The sequence below is a fragment of the Helianthus annuus genome, chromosome 12 (genome assembly GCF_002127325.2).
Source record: "Helianthus annuus cultivar XRQ/B chromosome 12, HanXRQr2.0-SUNRISE, whole genome shotgun sequence".
NCBI classification, from domain to species: domain Eukaryota; kingdom Viridiplantae; phylum Streptophyta; class Magnoliopsida; order Asterales; family Asteraceae; genus Helianthus; species Helianthus annuus.
In genome coordinates, this window is record NC_035444.2 from 33,327,077 (window position 1) to 33,349,593 (window position 22,517).

At 34.9% G+C, this 22,517-nt stretch overlaps 2 protein-coding genes and 1 long non-coding RNA gene across 4 annotated transcripts; 2 read left to right on the forward strand and 1 right to left on the reverse strand.

Annotated features, from left to right (window-relative positions):
- Positions 1–1,179: 1,179 nt before the first annotated feature.
- Positions 1,180–3,991, forward strand: LOC118484858. 2 transcript variants are annotated; one of them, XM_035980895.1, is made up of 8 exons: positions 1,180–1,417; positions 1,662–1,909; positions 1,997–2,439; positions 2,550–2,591; positions 2,680–2,725; positions 3,085–3,198; positions 3,312–3,389; positions 3,655–3,991. In XM_035980895.1, the coding sequence occupies exons 6-8, from the start codon at positions 3,103–3,105 to the stop codon at positions 3,910–3,912; spliced, it is 432 nt and encodes a 143-aa protein (XP_035836788.1). In that variant the 5' UTR covers positions 1,180–1,417; positions 1,662–1,909; positions 1,997–2,439; positions 2,550–2,591; positions 2,680–2,725; positions 3,085–3,102; the 3' UTR covers positions 3,913–3,991. The 2 variants fall into 2 exon arrangements, with proteins under 2 accessions (XP_035836788.1, XP_035836789.1); XM_035980896.1 differs by having other exon boundaries at positions 1,997–2,591.
- Positions 3,992–4,304: 313 nt separating this feature from the next.
- LOC118485031 lies at positions 4,305–4,823 on the reverse strand. Its single transcript, XM_035981244.1, has one exon. It carries the CDS (start codon positions 4,821–4,823, stop codon positions 4,305–4,307), a length of 519 nt encoding a protein of 172 aa, XP_035837137.1.
- A 3,148-nt stretch (positions 4,824–7,971) lies between these two features.
- LOC110896581 lies at positions 7,972–8,758 on the forward strand. The gene is made up of 2 exons (XR_002568008.2): positions 7,972–8,015; positions 8,471–8,758. It is a non-coding gene; the product is annotated as an uncharacterized LOC110896581 (long non-coding RNA).
- The last annotated feature ends 13,759 nt before the right edge of the window (positions 8,759–22,517 follow it).

The window sequence follows — 22,517 nt, forward strand, 5'->3', positions numbered from 1 at the left end:
TTCTTAGTCTAGTTGCATTGATTGTACATATATAGATTTTAGGGTAAATTACATCGATCGGTATTTGAAAATTGATAAAGATTCATGAGTCATGTAATTGGTTTTGTATTCACTGACTTCATATGTTTTAGCACTATAAACTGTGAATTTGTTTCATGTTTTATTGATTTTGCCAAATTGTTGTCTATATTTATTTGTTTTTATTGCGATTTGTTGTTAATGTGTTCATGTTTTGCGGATGCGATTGCATGTCCTGCAAGGTATTTCATGTCTTGATTAGATTGTAACCGTTTATACGTTAGATAGATCATAGATCCTTCTATTAATAGAAGTCAGTTTTCTCAGTTTGATTGCAGAATCGGTACTTATATTTGTCTCAAATTTCACATGAATTCACATGTTTTAGCATTATAAAGTGTGAATTTGTTTTATGCTTTTATTGATTTTGTTAAATTATTCTAGATACTTACTTGTTTTTACTGCATTTTGCTGTGAATATGTTTATGTTTTGAGATTCCGTGCATTTAAGTTCGACGATTGGCTTTATGAAAACAGGAAGACAAGATTGTTATAGGTGTGGGCACAGTTACGAATGATGTTAGGGTTCATGAGATCCCTTGCATTAAGGTTACTGCTCTCAGGTTTACAAGTTTACAGAGACTACTAGGGCAAGGATTGAGAAGGCCGGTGGTGAATGTTTGACATTTGACGAGCTGGCTCTCAAAGCTCCACTCGGACAGGACACGGTATGTCGCATTGCCGCTGCAGTGTTGTTAATTCGAGTCTGCACGGTATGTGGCATTACCGGTCTCCAAGTATCACCGTCTGTTTTCGTAGGTGACTTCTAAGTTTTAACCTTAGACAAAAAGAACATTGAATAAATAAATCACTTTTGAGGAAGAAGTGTAGTTAACCTGTTATCATGTTAGTTGTTAACTTGTTACCAAACTAGTTTGCCCTTAACTCCTTAGAGAAAAAGAACATCGAATTGCTTGTTCCTGAAATAATCTTGAGAGACCGTGTTTTGAGTTGCTTAATTCTTGTAATAGATATGTTTTAGAGTCGCGGTTTCCCTTTTTATGTTTATTAATCTTTGGAAAAACATCTTTAGATTTTAATCTCTCTTTGTTTTTGCAGTCTAACCAACCTCATACATTTGTTGTTACTCTGGATCCTCCTATCAGTAAAGGTCAAACCTTGTACCCACATATTGTGATGCAGGTACTATTTCTATTTCCTACCATGCTTTTTAGTTATTTTTTATTCTCTCATACGCATGTTCCTACACCTTCCACTTAATGATTTATCTTTTATTTTGTTGCGGTTTGAAACTGATTATGTGGTGGAGAGCACTTTGATGATGAATAATGACTTGTATACTACCAAATACAAAGACAAGCTAGAACCATCTTATAAGGTAATAATTCCTACAGCTGTAAACCTTAAAGTGTGATTTTTGTGCATTGAACCTCATAAATCATTTTCTTCTAAAGATTAGATTGTTTATTTAAACAACATGGTTTAAAAAAACCAAGTTTGACGCACCAAATTTTATAGCAAAATGCACACTAGTTTTGCGAAAAGTGTTTTAAGCTGACCCGACAAGTATCAAAATTACCTGTTACTTAACCTGCTTAACCCACATGTTTTACCACATGTAGTTTTACGCAATGTGCATGCGATTGAATGATTCGACGGGCTTCAAATTAACAGGGTTTTATTCATGAAGTATTCATGATGATCTTGTCTGGTACAAAGTTGACTAGACCTGGAAAGTTCGAAGCTGTCAAGACAGTTATGCTATTAAATCGTCATTGAAAGATGAAGAATGATGATGGTATATTATATCCCCTCGAAAAGAGCCTTTTCTTTGTTGCCAAATCCTCCTACTCTTATTCTTCATGATGAGGTATGATATCATCATCTTAATCAGTAGATGTCATCAATTCACATGTTGTGGTTGAACTTGTATTGATTCGTTTCATTTGCTTTATAGATTATGTAGAATTTGAGAGATATGCTGCAGGAGGATCAATGGATCATATATATGTAATCGAGCTAGTGTCGAGCCTATTCTAGTTTGGTTGGGCGGGTTTGGCCCTTAGAAAGCACAGTCTTACTTGTGGCTGATATATACTAATAAACATGGGACAAAAAAGATAAGTGGCAACAAAATAACTAATACTGTGTACAGATTGTAGCTTTCTAACCAGATTTCATAAAATGAATGTGTTTCAGGTGATGTGTGATGCTTGGCTGGTGAGCCAATATTGACTAACAAGACGTGTGCTGCTGCCGAGATCTTTAGCAATCGGAAGTCGAAGAGGAGGTTCCATGGCTAAGTTATGCCCGGGCAGGTTATTTAGTCCCGTTTTGATCCGAACCCGACTCTCCTTTTCCCATTTGTAACCATATAAAACTCCACTTTGTTGGTACACAGTTATGTTTTCAGCGATGAACTGTTTGTTTTTGTTTTCTCGATACATACTGTGGTTAAGAATCTTGAAATTCTAACATCGAGCTTTTGTTTTGTTCTGAGGATTACCTAGGTTGCTAGAGTGGTGGTTTCATGTGACCTCAAGCTGATCCCGGTCAGTTATGTTTTATTTTTTTTAGTTTTAATCTTGTTAACTATGTATGTATCGCGTATTAAAGATGAAAACATGGCTACTTGAACAGGGATGGTGCTCAATGTTACATGGGCTGGTGCTCATTGTAACTACAGGTAAATGCTCACAAAATCGTCATCTTTCTACACGACAATTTTGTTACTTCTTTTTTTTTAAATAAACAAAAGGACTAGAGAAAAATGCAATTTGCGTCCCTGTGGTATGTCCCAAACATCAACTTGAGCCCCTAAATTAAATTTTTGGTTTTTTAAGCCCCTGACTTTATAAATTCATAACACTCTGAGTCCTTTTGTCAAGGTTCCGTCTGTTTGACTGTTTGACTATTGTTAAATGTCTAATATACCCTTATGACCTTATACAAATAATCCCTTATCCCCTAAATTCATCAAACTGATTCATAAGAACACTGATCTGATACGAACCCTAACCCCAATTCCCTAATCGATCGATCCAGTCTTAAACTATTGTGAAGATGTCTCAAAAATCAGCTTCAAGCTCCAACAAGAAATCAGCTGGCGGGGAAGCTTCTCAATTCCTGTGTTCTTGTGGTGCACCTACGTGGTACAAGGTATCAAAGACGGAAGCTAACCCAAATCGACGCTTCTTATGCTATGTAAGTTAAAATTATAGAAGAAAGATTGAAGTTTATATGGCTATTTCCTGCTTGATTTGTTTTTACAGAAGAAAGATTGTGGATTTATAAGGTGGGCTGATACACCTTCATCTCCACCTTCAAATTCATGCTCTACTTTTGAGAAGGTAATACCCGCATTGTTAAGGAGCATGGAAAAGAAAGATGATTTGGAAATTAAGAAAGCTAACGAAGTGATGTTTTTGAAGATGTGTTTATTGTTTAGTTGGTTAATGATTGTGGTTGTTTATATGTATTTTTAGTTTAATGTAAGAGTCTCTTAATGTAATGAATGTTGGTTATGTGTCTTGTTTTGGTTAATGTATGAATGAGCATTGAACAAGTTTTGGTTAGTATCAATTTAATGCTATGAATGTTGCCGTTGATGTGTAGAATAACGAATTGGTTGAGGAAGTGGCTGACAATGAGTTGGACTTAGTGTCGTCTGTGCTGAAGGAGGAGTGGTTTGATGACTATGATGCTGTGATAGAAGTGTTGAAAGCAGAGTATGAAGCGTCTCTTCCAGATCCAGCAGCGGACTACGACTCAGAAGAGTTGGAAAAGGATAGGTGGGAATGTGCAGTTCAACCACCGGAGGATGATTGGTACCATGATCTGTACCCGGGGGAGCATTCTTCTGACTCCGAATAGTCAAATGATGATGCTCATTGGAAGTAGATTGTTAGGGTTTTAAATGTTTGTATTGATACATTAACTGCATGTGTTTGTATTGATACGTTTAATGAAATTTAGTTGGTTGAGACTCAATGTGTATGATACATTAACTGCATAAACTGCAGTTGAACATAAACTGCATAAACTGCAGTTGAACATAAACTGCAGTTGAACTGGATTACCAAGATCAGCATAACATAAACTGCAGCACAAACATAAACTGCAGTTGAACTGCATTACAAGTCTTAAACCATTACAAACATAAACTGCAGTTGAACTGCCTTACAAGTCTTAAACCATACATAAACATACATAGACAAGTCTTAAACCATACATAAACAAGTCTTAAGCCATTGAAATCAACCTAACTAAGCTTCACTCTCACTTGGTGCACCTTGTGATACAGTTTGAGATTCTTGAACATTCTCCCCTCCCTGGCCCTTGCATGTCCTACTGTTGTGACCCAAGCTTCCACACTTGCTACACTTCTTCCTGGTTTTGTTTTCTCCACCTGCAACTTGATCCTCACTTGGTGCATGTACAACATTCTCCCCACCCTGCCCCTTGCATGTCCTACTGTTGTGTCCCAAATTTCCACACTTGCTGCACTTGGTTGTATTTCCCTTCCTGGTCATTTTTCCCTCACTATCAAAAGGAGCTTCAACTTCAGCCTCACCAACTGATTTCTTTCTCTTCTTTTGTGGCCTCCCAACCTGCTTATGGTGTTTGGGAGGTAGAAGTTTGGTGGGACATTGTGAGGGTATCCAATTCTCAGGCCCGGGAATTGGATTAATCACATTCTCATAAACCTTCTTCCATGTGGATAACCAATACACTTCATCAACCAATTCTTCTGGCACCCCTATCCTAATATCATTCCTGTCCATATCATTGATAGCAGCCACTGCATGTTTACATGGCATGCTAGTTAAATCCCACTTTCTGCAGGTGCATGTTCTGTTCTTCATATTAACAACACACTGGGATCTTGAGCTATTCACCTACACAAAATCAGTATCCAACATTGAAACATTGAGTTACTCACCTAGTAAAGGGTCTTATTTGGTCAAACTGCAATACACATACCTGGTACTGTACTGCATCCACCATTAAAACATTGAGTTGTGAGGCTTCTTCTTTGATCTTATTAAACACTTCTTGAGCATGAGGAGTTAATGGACCATGAGCTTTAGTTTGAATCTTCTTTACATTCACAATTCTTTTGGTCATATACACTCTTTTGAACTCTAAACATGTGATTACAGGTTTGTCTCTGGCTCCTATCAACTGCCTATTGAACACTTCACATATATTATTCAACAATATGTCACATTTGGCCCTACCTGAAAAGTGTGCTTTTGACCAACTGCTTGTTGAGATATTTGATAGCTTTTCATGGAAACCAGGCTCTGCAATCTTCATTTCTTCCATTGCCTTCTAAAAATATGGCATTGATGTCTTGCATGCTACTCCATACAACAAGTTTTTGTACACATCACCAGGCCAATCCTTTTTCAGATTCTGGTGGATATGTCTTAAACAGAACCCGTATTCAGAGTCTAGGAACACTTTGGATAATGCAGGCAGTTGTCCCTGCCTCATACAATGTAAGTTAGATATGATAAAATGGCATAAACATTTAAATGATAAAATGCCATACCTTTTGCCTATCTGAGATAAAAGTGAAGTTGGTACTGTTTGCTAAGCCAAGATCATCTTTGAGTAATTCCAAAAACCATTCCCAAGATTTAAAAGTTTCAGCCTCCACTAAAGCATATGCTACAGGATATATACCGTTGTTGCCATCAACACCAACTGCAGTAAAAATCTGTCCATGAAATGGACCTTTCATAAAACATCCATCTAGTCCCAATATTTCTCTACCACACATCTTGAACCCTCTCATAATAGAAACAAAACAAACATAACATCTCTTGAATTGCCTAGTAGGAAGACAAGGGTTAGCACAGGGTTCACAATCTATTTTAATTGTGCTACCTGGATTTGCCCTCAACAGTGCTTCACAATAAGACCTTAGGATACCATACTGCTCTCTATAATCTCCAATGATCCTTGTTGTAGCAATTCTTTTAGCCCTAAACACTTTCTGGATTGAAACATTCACCTGATGGTTCTTCACAAGCATATCCTGTATGGCTGGCAAAGGCATGTCAGGGTTTGACTCGATCATGGGTTGGATCTCATTAGCTATCTGAGACATGGTGTACAGGCCCACTTCTCTTGTTTGGAGGCAATGATGTTGTGAGGTAATGGTTTTCACACACCAAGATTCCTTTTCAGGTTCTCCTGGAGATCTAAACCGCCCAAGGAAGTGGGCTTCAAGTGCCTTTTATCTTGTTTTAACCCTAGCCCTCTAAATTTACTATTCTGCCCCTCACCAGAACCCAAAGTAGGATTAGTCCCAAGACAAGTAACTCTGAACCTCAACTTATCATTTTTTTAATATATAAATAGGCCTTCTACTCTTAACAGCATATGTCTTAACCATGTCATTCAATTGTTTTTTATCTGGTATTAATTGACCGATTGAAAATGGGAGGTATAAGTCACTAACATTACCTGTATTTTTTCTCTTCTTCCTTACCTTCTTGGCAACCTTGTCCAGCAGTGTACAGTTATCATCTTTATCACTAAAATCCTCATGATCACAAGTTATATCTTTCTGCCTAAGTTCTTCTTCAGTATTCTCATTTCTAGCATCCTTAATTGTCTCATTGACTTCATCAGGATCAAAGTCAACACATGCCTTGAACTGACTCATATCTACTTCATAATAAAACACTGGATTATCTGGTTCTTGATCAAATGTGTAATGTGGATCTTCTTCATCATTGTTCTCTTTATCACTACTTTCTGACTCACCATCAGAAACTGCCTCGCTACTTTCTGACTCACCCTCAACCACATTATCTTCACCCACATTATCTAGTAAAGCCAAGCTCATTGCAGTTGAATCCTTGATTCTAGATTCTCCTATTTCAACATACAAATCTACTAACTTGCATCCTTTTCTAAGTTGGTCATACACATAATCTAACTCATCATCATCATCATCAGTAAAGTGTCTAAGACCAAAATCCAAACACACATTAGGATCTTTAACAAAATAATTCAACACATCATCTATAGAGTAACCTATATCTTTCAGCATTTCACGAAGAACATCAACACTTAACTTTTCAAACTCAACCCAGTCAATGTAACTAACCTTACCGTTGACATACTCCCTTCCTGGATAATCAGTAAACTCACCTCCATGGTTAATCTTTAGAGAAAATAGTCTGGGTTCATTCCCTATTAACACAAATGATCAAACCATCAGATAATATTCAACTTACCGAAAACAAACTATACCTCTCAGGAAGAAGACACAATCAACTTACCATATATATCTTCAGGATCGTAGTATTCACCTTGAGGACGAAGTCGCCATGTGAACACCATTGATTAGGGTTTCTCTCTTGCACAATCAACTGTCTTTGTGTTTTGGCGGGAGTAAATTAGGGCTTAATAGTGAATTTTGGGGTTTTTAGAAGGGAAATAAAGTAAAAAGACGGTCTTACCCCTGGCTCAAACAGTCAAACAAACGGCAGCTTGACAGAAGTACTCATACTGTTATGAATTTATGAAGTCAGGGGGCTCAAAAAAACCAAAAATTTAATTTAGGGGCTCAAGTTGATGTTTGGGACATACCACAGGGACGCAAATTGCATTTTTCTCAAAGGACTATTTGTCAAATCTTTTAAATAAATCTACCACTTTGGGGATAAAGCTACCACTTTAAAAGAGCATGCCACTGTAGTTTTGTATCAACACTCAACAATGCCAACATTCCACATATCATGCATTATTCCGCGGGTTTAGTTTCATGTTGTTTGGTTATCAAATGCAACACTCGCTGTTTGGTTCTTTGTGCATGTGTGTGTGGGAGAGAGAAGACAGAAGAGTATATTAGAATAGATATATTTTCATATTCTCTGTTTCTTTTTCAGCAAAAACATAGATCCAGATCCAAACCCTAGTCTCATTTCAAGATCTTGAAGCTCAGCTCGTTTCAGGTATCTCTATCCCTCTCTCGCACGCAGACTCAATTGTTTGCAAGAATAGATCTATTCGGCCTACATTTTGTCTCAAACGGGCAAAATAAAAAATAGCATAAAAGGAACGAGATCAAACTGGCCGAATTTGTCAAATGGGTCGTTAGTCGTCTGACGTTAATATATAACACCTTGCATCATATGTTTTTTTATTATTCCTGAAGTAATATGATTTTGTAATTATATTTTGCACCCTAATTGCTTTTAACAAAATTAGATATACCCAATCGATCCGTACCACTGGAGATGGGTCCGTTTAGGTCAACCGAAGCATGACCCATTTATCAAAAAGCCATTTCGCTTAGCCTCAGCCCTAACCCATTTATTTCGTGTTAGGAGCCTACCCTATGTCCTAACTATATTCTTGCTACCACCAACAATTATTAACCCTAAAACTTGTGTATGTTAAATTTCAGTGAGAAGGAAAGAGAACAATATGGTGTATTAGATGCGTGTTGATGCTTGTGGATGTATTTAGATGATATGCGTGCTTCGGGGGGAGTTCTCATGTTCACTACAACCTCTTCTATGATCCATTTAAACATGAGGGTCACTTTTGATGGAGTTATGTTTTAGTTATATAAATGATGCTGAGAGTAAAGCCCAAGAAACGATTGAATTATGTTAGGATAACTCGAGTATTTGATGTTTGAATTTGTAACTCTAAGTGGAATGTTATTATATAATTTTGAAAATTTGATAAATGCTTAACTTTTGAAAATATGAATATTATTAGTAGGTTTAAAAGAGAAACTAGCTGAAAATGGAAAAAAAAATAACATAAAATTTTGCGACCGCAAAATGGCGGTCGCCAGTTTGTAAATGGCAAGCGGTTGCAAAACCATCGCAAAAAAACAAAAGATCAGGCGGTCGCAAAACGATCGCAACAAGACAAAAGATGTTGAAAAGTCATGATGGTGGCAAAATTTGCGACCACTCTTATGGTCACAAAACAGGTTGTAAAACGTAGCAGTAGTCGCAACTAGGTCGCAATAGGGCAATTGCGACGTGTGTTTTTCCGATTGCATTCCCGGTCACAAAACAGTCGCAACAAGGCAATTGCGACTATTTTGCGACCGGAAATGCGGTCGCAAATATCCAGTTTTCTAGTAGTGTGGTAGTAATGCGTCTAACACTGAAGGGTAATATTTGTATGTATTTCATTATATTAAGTAATATTTGGTTGTAATGCTCTATAGCGTTGATATCTGCGATTAGTAACTTATATATTTGGTTATAACCGGTTCTCATGGATTATATTTGCTTATAATGGATCATAGTGGTTCTTAATGGTTTTTTTTTATGTGAAGAGGCTTATATTTAATCATATTTACCTAAAACTTATTATAACGAGTCATATATGTATGTATTGTTATCTATGGAGATGTTTGATTATAATTTTCGTTATAACAAGATTTGAAGGGTCATATTTTGGTGTAACGACTTATATTTGACCATATTGTATTATTATATCGAGTCTTAATGGGTTATTTTAGCTCGAAATAAGTAATAATGAGTCTAATGGTTCCTTTTTAGTGAAGTGAATTCTATTAACTTTGACTGTAAACTATTATAATTGGTCATATTTTATGTATTGTTTTAAATTGTGTAAGATTTTATTGTAGTTTTGTGTAATAGTAATTAATAGGCCATATACGCATGTAATGACTTATATTTAGTGGTAATGTTGTGTTATCACGGATCTCAATGGGCTTTTTCTCTTCTAATGATTAATAACAGATCTTAGTTATATGTTGAAAGAAGAATTAACACTTTTGCGTCATAAGAAAAAAAAAACTTTGTTGAAAGAAGTTTAAAAAAACGATATTATGAAAGAATTTTCAACAAGTTAATAATGGAGATAGAAAGCGCAAGTTGGTGAGTTACATGTGCGTGGAAAGTAGGGCTGGTTTAGTTTATTTAGATTGGGATGATTTAGTTTTTTTAATGGAATATATACTTAGTCATTAAAAATAACAAAAATAGAAAAGAAGCACAATAATTAAATGAAAGCGAAAATTCGAGTACATTTAGGCAACATGTAAAACGCTCCCACATAAAGTTAGGAATATACTATTTTACAATATATGATATTTAATGTATGATTTGTTTCAGAGTGAATTGCAAGTTTTGTCCTTTATCTTTAGGCCATTTTGCAAGTTTTGTCCTTTATGTTTAAATTTGACGAGTTTTGTCCTTTATGTTTGAAAATCAAGCACGTTTTACCCTTTGGGCCTTAAAAATCAAGCACGTTTTGTCCTTTATGTTTAAAAATCAAGCACGTTTTGTCCTTTATGTTTAAAAAATCAAGCACGTTTTGTCCTTAAAAATCAAGCACGTTTTGCCCCAAAGGGTAAAACGTGCTTGATTTTCAAACATAAAGGACAAAACTCGTCAAATTTAAACATAAAGGACAAAACTTGCAAAATGGCCTAAAGATAAAGGACAAAACTTGCAATTCACTCTTTGTTTCATCTTATGAATCCTTATCATTTTGTGAATCGTTATAAATTAATAATTATGAGAATTTGAATGAGAGTGGTTGACAAAAAGAAACCGCAATTTTTTTTAAATATATTTTTACTAAATCCGGTAGCAGAAATCGTAGAAAATCCATGGCAACTTGTTCCAAAAAGTATGTTGCAAATTATGTCGCTAATGTTCCAAATTCCGTCGCAATGTGCTCCACAAAGCGTTCCAGCTAAGCCACCGCTAGTTACTCCAAAAGTCGTGGTAAAACCCATCCCTGTTTGTTGCTATAATCTGTCTGTAAGCCCATCATTATTTTGTCCAAAAACTGGTCGCTAATTTCATCGCTACATATCAATTGAGAAATCCTTCCCTAATTTGCAACGATAACTTCTGTTTCCAAATAGTGACGACATCATGTGTTGTTAATTAGCTATATAACATTATAACTTTCTTTGCCATCCATCGCAAAAAGTAATGGCACGTTCTTTTTCTCATGAGGCGCAAATGAGTGATTTTGTTGTTCGGTACTTATTGAAAGAAAAACGAATGTTCATTCCACACGAAAAAAAGACAATTACAAAGCCATGGCAGGTAGTCGGGCAACAAGTTGCGCCGCCACCCCCTTTTGAATAGAAAAACCAATTCTACTAAATACAAAGTTTGAAACCTTTGGCGACGAAGAATTACTATTAACGACTTTTTGAACCCGATTCAAAAGTCGCACAGCGTCAGGAGCGAGACCACCAAAGGTATCAAACGCAAACGGGACAAACACATGTTGATTCTCCAGGCAGGCTTTCTCATGTTTTGCCACTTTGCTCGCCTCTGCCTTGAGCACCGCTTGCCCTACGACAAAGCCCTTGTCCTTGAGCCCGACAAGGGGGGAGACTCGAGTTAGATCTACACAAGCGTGTTTCCCCCCTTCCCATCCAAACACAAGGATGTCCGCCGGGCGTAAAGTGGACCTCCCCTCTAAGGGGTCAGTCAGGAAATTTACTGGAGCCTCCTTTTTGGCAGAGATCCCGGCCCGCTTAAGAACATCACACAACACATCTCTCACCCAATCATGCCGATATTTAAACCCCGGTAGCTCTTTACAGTGGATCGCGTGCTCGCCGAAAGAATCCAAACACGCTTTGCGGCATACCGGACACGGCTCGTCAACTGGGAACAAAGGAATCATCAGTCGGTATCTAAGGATAACACGGTATTCCACAGCCGACATGTGTTGCCCCAAGCCTTCAATAGGTGCGACAGACAGAAAATCCTGAGCATGTGGGGCACGTAGACATTCAAACTAAAAGTTCGACTAATCATTATTTAGGCTATAGGGTGTGGTCATGACCCTCATGACCACCATGACCCTCCATGTTAGTGCCATGTAACTCATCTTTAATCCACCATCCAAAACCACTACCCTAAGGGTATGGTCATGACCCAAACCATTAGCCCCTTATTTATTATCTTTGTCTAAACAAAAAGGAAATGATTGGTTGAAAAATGGAAAGGAGGACCATGGTTGCCATGGTTTAATCCATGCAAACCATGGTGGATCAATCAAGGGGGTGGTGTAGCCTTCCATTCATGTTCCTATAGCCTTACATATTAGTCAAAGTTGACATCCTAGAGATTGCCGTATAGGAAACAAAAGGCAAGTCGTTTATCAGAGGATACAGATTCGGTCAATATCGTCATGTTACAATTATCTTTCTCTTGTTCTTATTTTTCTGATAAGGTAATATTTTATTCAGCCAATTTTTCCATCTAAAAGCAATATACAAAACAGATAAAAAAATGCGATCTATTTCTATGCTTTTGACTTTGAGCTATGTATTAATATGATAAAATGCATCAATGACAGTTATAAACACACAATCATATCAATTATATCCTTTTGTTAGATTCACTGAATTGATTGAGACACATTATTAGTTTCATATGGTATGTTTTTTTTATTTCAAAGGTTATAAAATGTTTACACCGGTGTGGGTTCATCTCTTATGTTCATGTGTTGTAAAAAAGGATTTCAAGTAGACTTTAGGTTGTTACCCTGGAAGACAAAACCAGAAATTAATATATAAAAAAAATAATAAGTTAGAAAAAAACCTTAACAATTTTCAACAATTCTTAATTATTAATTTCAATAACATTTGAATCTTATGTGAAGGTATAAAAAGGGTAGTTAATTTGATAAATGGATAAGAAATCGGTTTTGCTTTCTTAAACGTATTTTAACACACCTTTATCATGTCTAGATCGAAAAATGTTGGTAAGACAACATCCCTTGAGGTGGGTCTTGCTAACTTTGTTTTCTTACACGACTATTTTTCGCATCAACAAATTCAAAACTTAATGTAACGGTTTGTTCCATTTTTTTTCTTTTTTTGAGCAGCCAACAAACATTTTATCATAACCATGCCAACAATTTAAAAATAAAAGAAATATCATAAAAGTTCAAGGTGACAATTTCAAATGATTTATATAGCTTAATGCATTAAATTAACAAATACACTTAGATAAAGAAGTTGATATAATTAAAATGTTGGATGAGAAAAAAATGTTTTCTTATTGTCCTTTAAACCTTTTAGTATATCTAATTTTATGAGTTATATAATATTGTTCTTATATTAGAGTTTTCTTAAGTATATAATAAACTAATGGTTAAATAAATGAAAACTGTCATGCGTTAAAAATAGTTAATATGAATAAAACCCTATTTTAATACACATATTTCAACTCTTGTGCGGTGTATACATGGCCACATAGAACTTTATCAACTTTGACTTTACAAAGAACTTACAAGTTTTTTAATTAAAAACTATTTATAATTTTGGTGTTCCTAAAAACTATTTATTAAAAGCTATTTACATTTTCAGCTTCAACTTTGTTTTCCTTTTATAATTTACATCTTTTTAAACTATATAATCTAAGTATATTTATTGTTAGTAATTAAAAAACAGCTTTTTATAAAAATCAAATGATACAAAATTCATGTATATAAATAGTTTGTTTATTAAATTTTTTAAAATATATAGTTCACGAGAAGGGTGGGCGCCACCGGTACCTAATAGCTAAAGGGTACTTTAAGCCAAATTTGATGTAGCGAGTGATAGTTTGTCAGGGTTAATATACTTACCCTTGAGTGCCTGTTTCTCTCTTCAATCTTTCCACATTTTTTTTTGAACGGCCAACGAATCCTCTAAATGGGCTACTGGCGAAATTCACCACATCGGGATACACTCGCCTTCCGAACCGGGGAAAACCCCCACCTAGGGCCGAAGCCCGTGAACACTCGCCCGAAGGCACGACAGTGCGGTGAGGTAAAACCCGCTCAGTTCAAGGATCGAACTAGCAATCGCCGCCTACTCGCCTAGTCTCCCATCATCACCAAGTGCCGCAGAAACTAAATGCTAGGGGCAGGAATTGAACTTGAATCACTTGGAACACAAGGTCTCTCCCTTACCACATCACCACTAGCTTATTGGCAATCTTTCCACATTAAAGTGACTCTTACGGTAACAAGATATGAAATACTATTTTCATTTTTTTTTTTGTAATATCAAACTCATTAATAATAGCTTGATAGCCACATTCTCAAAAGATTTAATACAGAGAAATTAATGCTAGTTTGATTTTATGAAAAAAAGACTAAATTTTAGAAAAACGTTTCTGAATTGTGAAGGTGTGGAGTCAAATTTCGGTATTCCTTCCCGTTATGTATTACAGCTATATGTTCAAAAAGTTCTTTTGTGTCACCTAACAAAAATAAATTATTCTTGGATGGCATCGGTGTAAATCACTGAATTAGTGTTATAAATTAAATAGAACTAGTTTTCTTATATCGCGCGTTGCGGCGAAAACGAGCAAATAATAATGTAAAACAAACGTGATTTGAAAATAAAGTATGTTGTTTAAAAGTCATACCATTAGAAGTATTTAGTTTATTATCGAACCGTTTTATAATACCAAATAAATACTTTATTTTGAGTACAACTTCGGTTTTAACAAAACTTATAACGGAATATCAGGGAAAGAAATCAAGCACAACTACGTGCTTAAGTTTTTATAAAAAAAGTTATAAACGTAAATTATTAAAAAAGTATCAAATTAATCAATAAATTAATATATGTTCAAAAAAGGAAAAAACAATTATTAAAAAAAGATAAAGGAAATTTATATTTAAAAAGAAAAGAAAAATATATTATTAAAAGTAAATATAATAATAAACTATTATAATATATTAAATAATAAAAAACAATATATTATTATAAAAATAAAGTTACTATTCATCAATCTCGTCAACTATTATAATAAAATAAAATAAAATATATATATATATATATATTAAATAATAAAAGAATAAAAAACTATATATTATTATAAAAATAAAGTTACTATTCATCAATCCTCGTCAACAATATATATATATATATATATATATATATATATATATATAACTAGTTTTTTTTTCGCCGCGCGTTACGGCGAAACCGAGCAAACGATAATGTAAAATAAACGTGATTTGAAAATATAGAATGTTGTTTAGAAAGCCAAACAATTAGAACGGTTTAGTTTATCATCGTACTGTTTTATGATACCAAATAAATACTTTATTATAAGTACAATTTCATTTTTAACAAAACTTATAACGGAATGTCCGGGAAAAATCAATCATAACTACGTACTTAAGTTTTTAGAAAAAAGTTATAAACATAAATTATTAAAAAAATATCAAATTAATCGATAATATATGCTCTAAAAAAGAAAAGAGAATTATTAAAAAAAACGGTATAGGAAATATATGGTTTTAAAAAAGGAAAAAAATTAAAAATATGTTATTAAAAATATAAAATAATAAAAAGCTATATATTATTATAAAATTGAAATTACTATTCATCATATTTCACTAACAATATATATATATATATATGAGTTAATTACATAATTAGTCCCTGTGGTTTGCACAAAGTAACATACTTAGGTACTAATAGTTTAAAATCACATTCTAAGATATTAACTTTTCATTTTGTAATGTTTGGGGGTAATTATATACCAACTTTAGTTTTAAATATGTTCACTGTGCTTTAATTTTGCAAGTCAATCCCATATATATAATGGCTTAATTATATACCAACTTTCTTCAACTTCGACTAATTACATGTACATAAACTGATGGGGTGTGTTTCTTTACTACAATGTAAGTTCAGCAAAGTTTGAGAGCAAAATCGGGCACACACATGTACATAAACTGATGAACATTAAATCAATTATGTTAAAAACGATTATGTTATAGTGTCAGCTTAAATCATGATAACCATAGTTGCAAAATAAGATCTCCAAGGCTGAGTACTTTCTGAGTAATCGCTACAAGGTAGATTGTTGACACAACTTTCTTCAACTCCGACTAATTACTCGGAATCGATCAAACGCGGTCAACCTCGGCCAGAATCAGATCTAGTAGATTAACTCGGGCCGAATTTGACTTTTAAAAAAATAAAACATAATATCTATGCTTATCATATTAAAGAATAAATATCATTTTCACGTATTTTGTTATAAATATTAGTAAATTTATGTTATTTGACATATATATATTTAATTTCCGAAAAGTAATTTCTTTATAATTTAATATCTCCAAGTACTTTCTGCGTAGGCTGAGTACTCTCAACTCCCCGGTCGATCGACTAGAGAGCACCTAGCGACTTTTGGAACCATGTCGTCTATTCAAAATAATTGACGATGTCATAGTCGAAAAACTGAACCAATTTAAAAAACGATGACTAAGCTTTTTTTTTTTAAATCCTAACCGAACCGATCCATTAATAAAACCAACCTTGAGATTTTTATTTATTATAGATAAAATTATTTATACATTTATAGTTTTTTTTTTTGAACGGCAAATGTGATTCCTTTAATTATTTCCCTTTAGCTAAGTTTAAATCTAAAATCTTCCCATGTACATCTATCATGTGGGCTACCCAGATTATCATACATTTATGGTTGTGTTGCAAATAATGATAAATAATGGGCTTGGTTATTCACACATCCCCCCTTGGTTATTTGCACATCCCTTGAACCTTATAGAAAGCGTATAGGGCAATACGGTTCCTCTGGGTCCAAGCGTATTGAGCAATACACTTCCTATATGTGTACTTGAAGTACAAACTTTTCAGAAGACGGTCAGCTAATTATTAGGGGACCAGAGGAAGCGTATAGGGCAATACGGTTCCTCTGGGTCCAAACGTATTAAGCAATACACTTCCTATATGTGTACCAAACTTTTCAAAAGATGGTCAGCTAAAAGGAAGTGTATAGGGCCATACGCTCCCTTAATGATTTTTTTTTTTCAAAAGACAAGAGGAATCATATAGGGCATACGTTCCCTGCAGGAATTTTTTTTTTTTTTTTTGCAAGAACAACATATTGTTATTAGTATCTTTTTTAACTTTATTTTTTTAAACATTAATTAAGTTGTTTTTTTGTTATAAAATGATGTTAGTTTTTTTGTTATAAATTTTATAAAAGACGTAGTGAAATTAAGCAATCCAAACAAATTAAACATATCCAAATTAAACAAATATTACAAATACTTAAAATTAAATTCAATTGTTCGTACCGTACTACATAATATGATAATAAAACCATTATCATCATCAATACTCGTCAGACTCCTCGTCAGACTCAGAGAGCTCCTCCTCTGTAAAGTTCGAGCCACGCCTAGTAGAGGGTGACGGGTTGTGCCATGTATAGGACGTGCGTGGAGCATATAAAAAATTCAAACAAAATACTCATTACATAACATTAAAATTTTTCGTAGAAAATGAAATAAAACAAAATAACATACCTGCATGGAAAGGTCGGACAGAGGAAAGAACGGCATGGTCTGGCCGGACCGAGGAAAATGTGGCAAGGAAAGGTCGGGCTGAGTACAGGACGGGTCGTAAGGCTATAAGGATGGCATGGACGGGTCGGGCTGCTGCGTAAAGAACGGGCCCTGGTCCGGATAAACTCGTGGTGGTGGACGGGGTGGAACCGATATACCCATGTACTTATACATTTCACCCATGCCAGTCGTCAGCCACCCTATGTCATCATGCATCTGATCCATCTGGCGACCGTGGGATGTTATCTCCTGACCATGCAGTGTTAGAAGTCGCATTTGCTTATCTTGGTTACGCAAAATCCTATCAAGAAGACGGTTGGTTGACCGAGGCAACCTAACCGCGCGATAAGCTCTCTGTGGATGCTGATGATCCCCCTGTTCATGCTGAGGCGGGACCTCAACATCATCATGCCCGCCATCCTGCTCAGCCATCTGAGGCATCTGAACCTCCTCGGCCTCCAAACGCGGGTGATGTACCAACGGCTGCCATGCCCAAACCTGACGGTTCGTCCCGACAAACCTATAACCAACTCTTGTCACGGGTCGCGATGCCCGTGCTAAAGCAACGATGCAAGTAACGAATTAACGGGTCGCGAATCTCCGAGGATCGGACCTCCTCCGCCTTGGTGTATGGACCTTCACTGATGGTGGGCCACCAGGCAATCAACTCATCCTCGGGCATACGATCGATAGCCGTGGTATACACGTCCTGAACCAACTCCAAGTCTGTGTAAAAACCAGTGGCGACGGCAAATTGACGAAGCGACATCTCAAATACCTGTCGAACAGTGTCCGCCACCCCACATGTCTCTAACGAATCCCAATGTATCCCTCTCATGCACCCCACCTTCATCTCCCTAAGTTTATTGAACCATTTCGCTTCATACGTTTGGGAAGGGTATATCATATATGGATATCGTGAACAATCGTCACCGGCCCATGGATCGAAATCTCCCGCGCCATCCATCTCATCATCTGACGCCATATCTGCAAATTTAAAACGAAAAGAATTTAAGTTATACAAATAATGTATAAACGTTTTTTTGACACATTTTTATAAAAATAATTCAGATTACGGGACCAAGGGAACCATATTGCCCCATACGCTTCCTATACATTGGCTCTAGGGGAACCATATTGCCCCATACGCTTCCTATACTTTGGGTCTAGGGGAACCATATTGCCCCATACGCTTCCTATTATACCAATAGGAATCGTATTGCCCAATACGCTTCCTATTGATTTAATGCATTCACCAACCCAAGCCCTATGGGAAGTGTATACGCTTCCTATTAAACTTATGGGAATCGTATTAGGCAATACGCTTCATATTGGGTCACTTTTCAGACCTGTATAGTTTTGCACAGCGTGCGTGTCAGAGAATATTGTACCAATAGGAACCGTATTGCCCAATACGCTTCCTATTGGTGTCGCATTTAATGCTTCAAACCCTATGGGAAGCGTATTGGCCTATATAGTTTCTATTGAGGGATGTACAAAAAATTTAGGGGATGTGTAGATACCATCACCCTAAATAATATATACTTTACTTTCCAGCTATTTTAAATTTCATGATAAATAATATATACTTTACTTTCCACCTATTTTAAATTTAGAAGCTTAAACTTTCTTATTTTTATATATTATAAAACATATATAACTGAATTTACTAAGGGGGTGGGGGTGCTGATCACTCATCATTCACTCATCACTCACAACATCCAATCAAGTTCTGCCACGTCATCAACCATTATTCCATCACTCACGAACTTTTTAGTGAAAATGTTCATTACTCACAACAACCAACAATACCCTATAAGGAATGTAGATCATAATTGATATTAGATCATAATTGATATTATCAAATTATGATCTACATTCCTTATATACCCATCACTCACAACACTCACAACCTTTTCAAACGGTCGACATTTTCACGCGTGAAGTTTATCACACGAATTAAGTTTAACACGTGGAAATTGAGGGGTGGGGGTGGTGTGTTCTTTGTTATCACACGTGGTGGGAGTTTATCACTCACTACCCCGCCTGCCCAAAGTGGAATAAGCTTAAATTGCCTCACACCTACAACCAGGGGATTGACCATAGAATAACCGAACTAACCAACTGTGTTTAAGTTCGAATAACCGGACTGTTTATAACTAAAATTGATGTTTCTGAAAATCTAAATACTGAAACATAGATTTGATTTATCTGACAAATACTCACAACAAACATAGATTTGATTCATCTGACTCATATTCACAATATTCTTTTATGATGCATGGTATGTCATCATGATGAGAGTTATATCAACACTACAATCCTTCATACAACTTTCATTATTAAAAACATTTTTATTTAATTGGATTATTTAATTGGACCATGATATACTATATCTTAAAAAATAAATATTTCCATGTGTTGAATACATCTTATTAAATTAATTTAAAAAGGCAATTCCTAACAAAGAACTTTACGATATGCATACAAACACTTATCGTGTAATCATCAACATACAGGAACATCGTGTGGATATTACTACTTCACGTAACACCTACAGAATCTGAAAAGCTTAATTCAAGACTTTATGGCCATGTATTGCTGGGTTTTGCCTTTTTGTTATTTGGTTTTGGAGTTGAAAATAACCTCATTGTTCGGTAGGGCCTAGAATATATGACCTAAAACTAAATGTGTTTTCATGGTCGTCTTATCATGAGTTTACAATAAGCTAGCCGACTTTTATATATTATACTTTTGTTACGATACTCTAAATATAAAATTATTTGCTAATTAATCATCATTGTCATATTGGTGTAGGTATAAAATATACTATTCTGTAAAATCATTAATGTATTACAATATATTCAGTATTCACTAGTAATTCATGTATTTAAAGTGAACAGTATGGTTTCCAGTGAACCAATGATTATAATTTTATTTGGTTGTTTTGATCTGCTAATACTAAATACATGGGCGAGTTTAATGAATAACATTAGTTAGATAATTAAAAATTAAATAAATAACTTTCTTATCAGTTAAAAATAACACTGTTATTAGGAGTGTAAACAAACCGAGCCCAGCTTCACTTATCGAGGTCGAACTGGCTAGCGAGCCTAAACAAGTCCTATTATTTTTATAGCATTTATTTAATAAACTAAATATATATTTATATAATAATAATTATTATTATTTATAACATTATGATAAACCATGCTCGAGCTTAACAAACAAAACTCGAACTGTGCCGAGCTCAAGCTTTAATAAGTTAAACAAGCTCAAGCTCGAGCATAGTCGAGCTTTGGCTCGGCTGATCATCTCAACTCATTTGCACTTGAACTGTTATCCCATAGCAGAATGGAAAATAAAATTCTAAACCTGCTTCATTTGTTTCTTAAATATATATAACGGTTTGTTTTGTATATTGTTCATAAAGATATAAATTTACATATCAAAATTTTCATTTTTCTGGACATGTGTTTTGAAGAAAATGGTATGCTGATTTACCTATCATTCTTTAAAAGAGACAAAGAGTATAATCTAAGAATCAAACTTGTCCACAGTTCCCCTCCTTTTAATTCAATACCTGGAGGATGAAGTCAAAAAGGATGGGCCCTTTTTCTTCAATCATTTATCTTTAAGATGACTTTGTAAAAAGATAAATTGAAAACTTTTTCAACATCTAACATATATAAATATGTGTGTAATTAATCGTTCAACAAGGTTGGATAAGTAAGAAATCCTTACCTACGAGTAATATATGATAATGCTATATTAAAAACTCAATGAATGTGTGAAAATCCTGAAAACTCTATGTAACACCTATGTAACATTATGTTTCTAACATCATTTTTTTATAAAAATATTTAAAGCATATACATATACATATATATATATATATATATATATATATATATATATATATAGGGGAAGGTTTAAATGAGAACGCTAAATATTGTGAGAACCGTGAGAACAAATGAAAAAACCGCAAGAACTTGGTCAAAAACAATTCAAATTCAAATTTTTTTTCTACACGTATCATTATTATTCGAATACAATGTTAGAAATTTAGTTTACAAGTATAAATTTACGTGAATTTGTAAATAAAGAAAATTTACACATGTGTAAGTTTGCCATTTACACATGTGTAGATCTGTTATATTTACACATGTGTAAAAAATCTAAAAAAATTGATTTTGAAAGGAGAGATGAATTATTTAATGTTGTAAATTCATTTTTTGATGTTGTATCTTAATTACAATGAGGTTTGTATTAAAAAATTGTTTTTGATTGGTTTTTTTATTCGTTCTCACGGTTCTCGCAATATTTAGCGTTCTCAAAATAACTCTCCCCTATATATATATATATATATATATGTATATATATATAGGGGAAGGTTCAAATGAAAACCACTAGTTATTGTGAAAACTAGAAAACTAACTAAAACCCACTAAAAAGGAGAGGGGGAAGACTTTTAATGAAAGAGGAGTAAAATTGAAACAAAAAATATATAACTTTTCAAACATTTCCCATTTCTCCATACTTTATCATTTTAAAACAAAAATGGCACCATAAGATCACAAATTTTCTTATCTTTCATTCAAGTATATTCGAGCATATTTTTTATAACATAAAAAAAGATTTATAGTGTCGTCTTGTTTTCAATACTATTATTATAGTAGTGCACATGTGCAATATAACATGTACTACAATGTGCATTACATGCTTAAAATTAGCTTTTTGATTCTAGTTTAGCTTTTAGGGTTAGTTTTTTTGGAGGTTTAGGATTAGGTTTTTGGGTGTGGGGGGGGGGGGGGGGGGAGGGGGGTTTAGGTTTTTGTGGGGGGGGGGGGGTAGGGGGGTTAGGTTTTTTTCGGGTTTATGTTTAAGGTTTAGTTTTAGGGTTTCGGGAGGGTGGGGGGTGGGGGGGTTTAGGTTTTGGGGGGGGGGGGTTAGTCTTTTGGTGGGAGGGTGAATTTAGGTTTTTTTTTGGGGGGGGGGGGTGGGGGGTTTAGGTTTTGGGGGGTGTCGGTGGGGTGTCGGTGGGGGTGGGTTAAGTGGTTTAGGCTTTCCGTATTAGTGCACATGTGCAGTACAACCAATTTTTCTTT

Excerpts from the sequence above, each read along its gene's own strand:
- LOC118484858 (XM_035980896.1), top strand. The coding sequence starts at position 3,103 with ATGTCTCAAAAATCAGCTTCAAGCTCCAACAAGAAATCAGCTGGCGGG. Across the intron at positions 3,199-3,311 it reads GTGCACCTACGTGGTACAAG|AAGAAAGATTGTGGATTTAT; the intron begins GTATCAAAGACG and ends TTGTTTTTACAG. Across the intron at positions 3,390-3,654 it reads CATGCTCTACTTTTGAGAAG|AATAACGAATTGGTTGAGGA; the intron begins GTAATACCCGCA and ends GTTGATGTGTAG.
- LOC118485031 (XM_035981244.1), bottom strand. The coding sequence starts at position 4,823 with ATGGACAGGAATGATATTAGGATAGGGGTGCCAGAAGAATTGGTTGAT.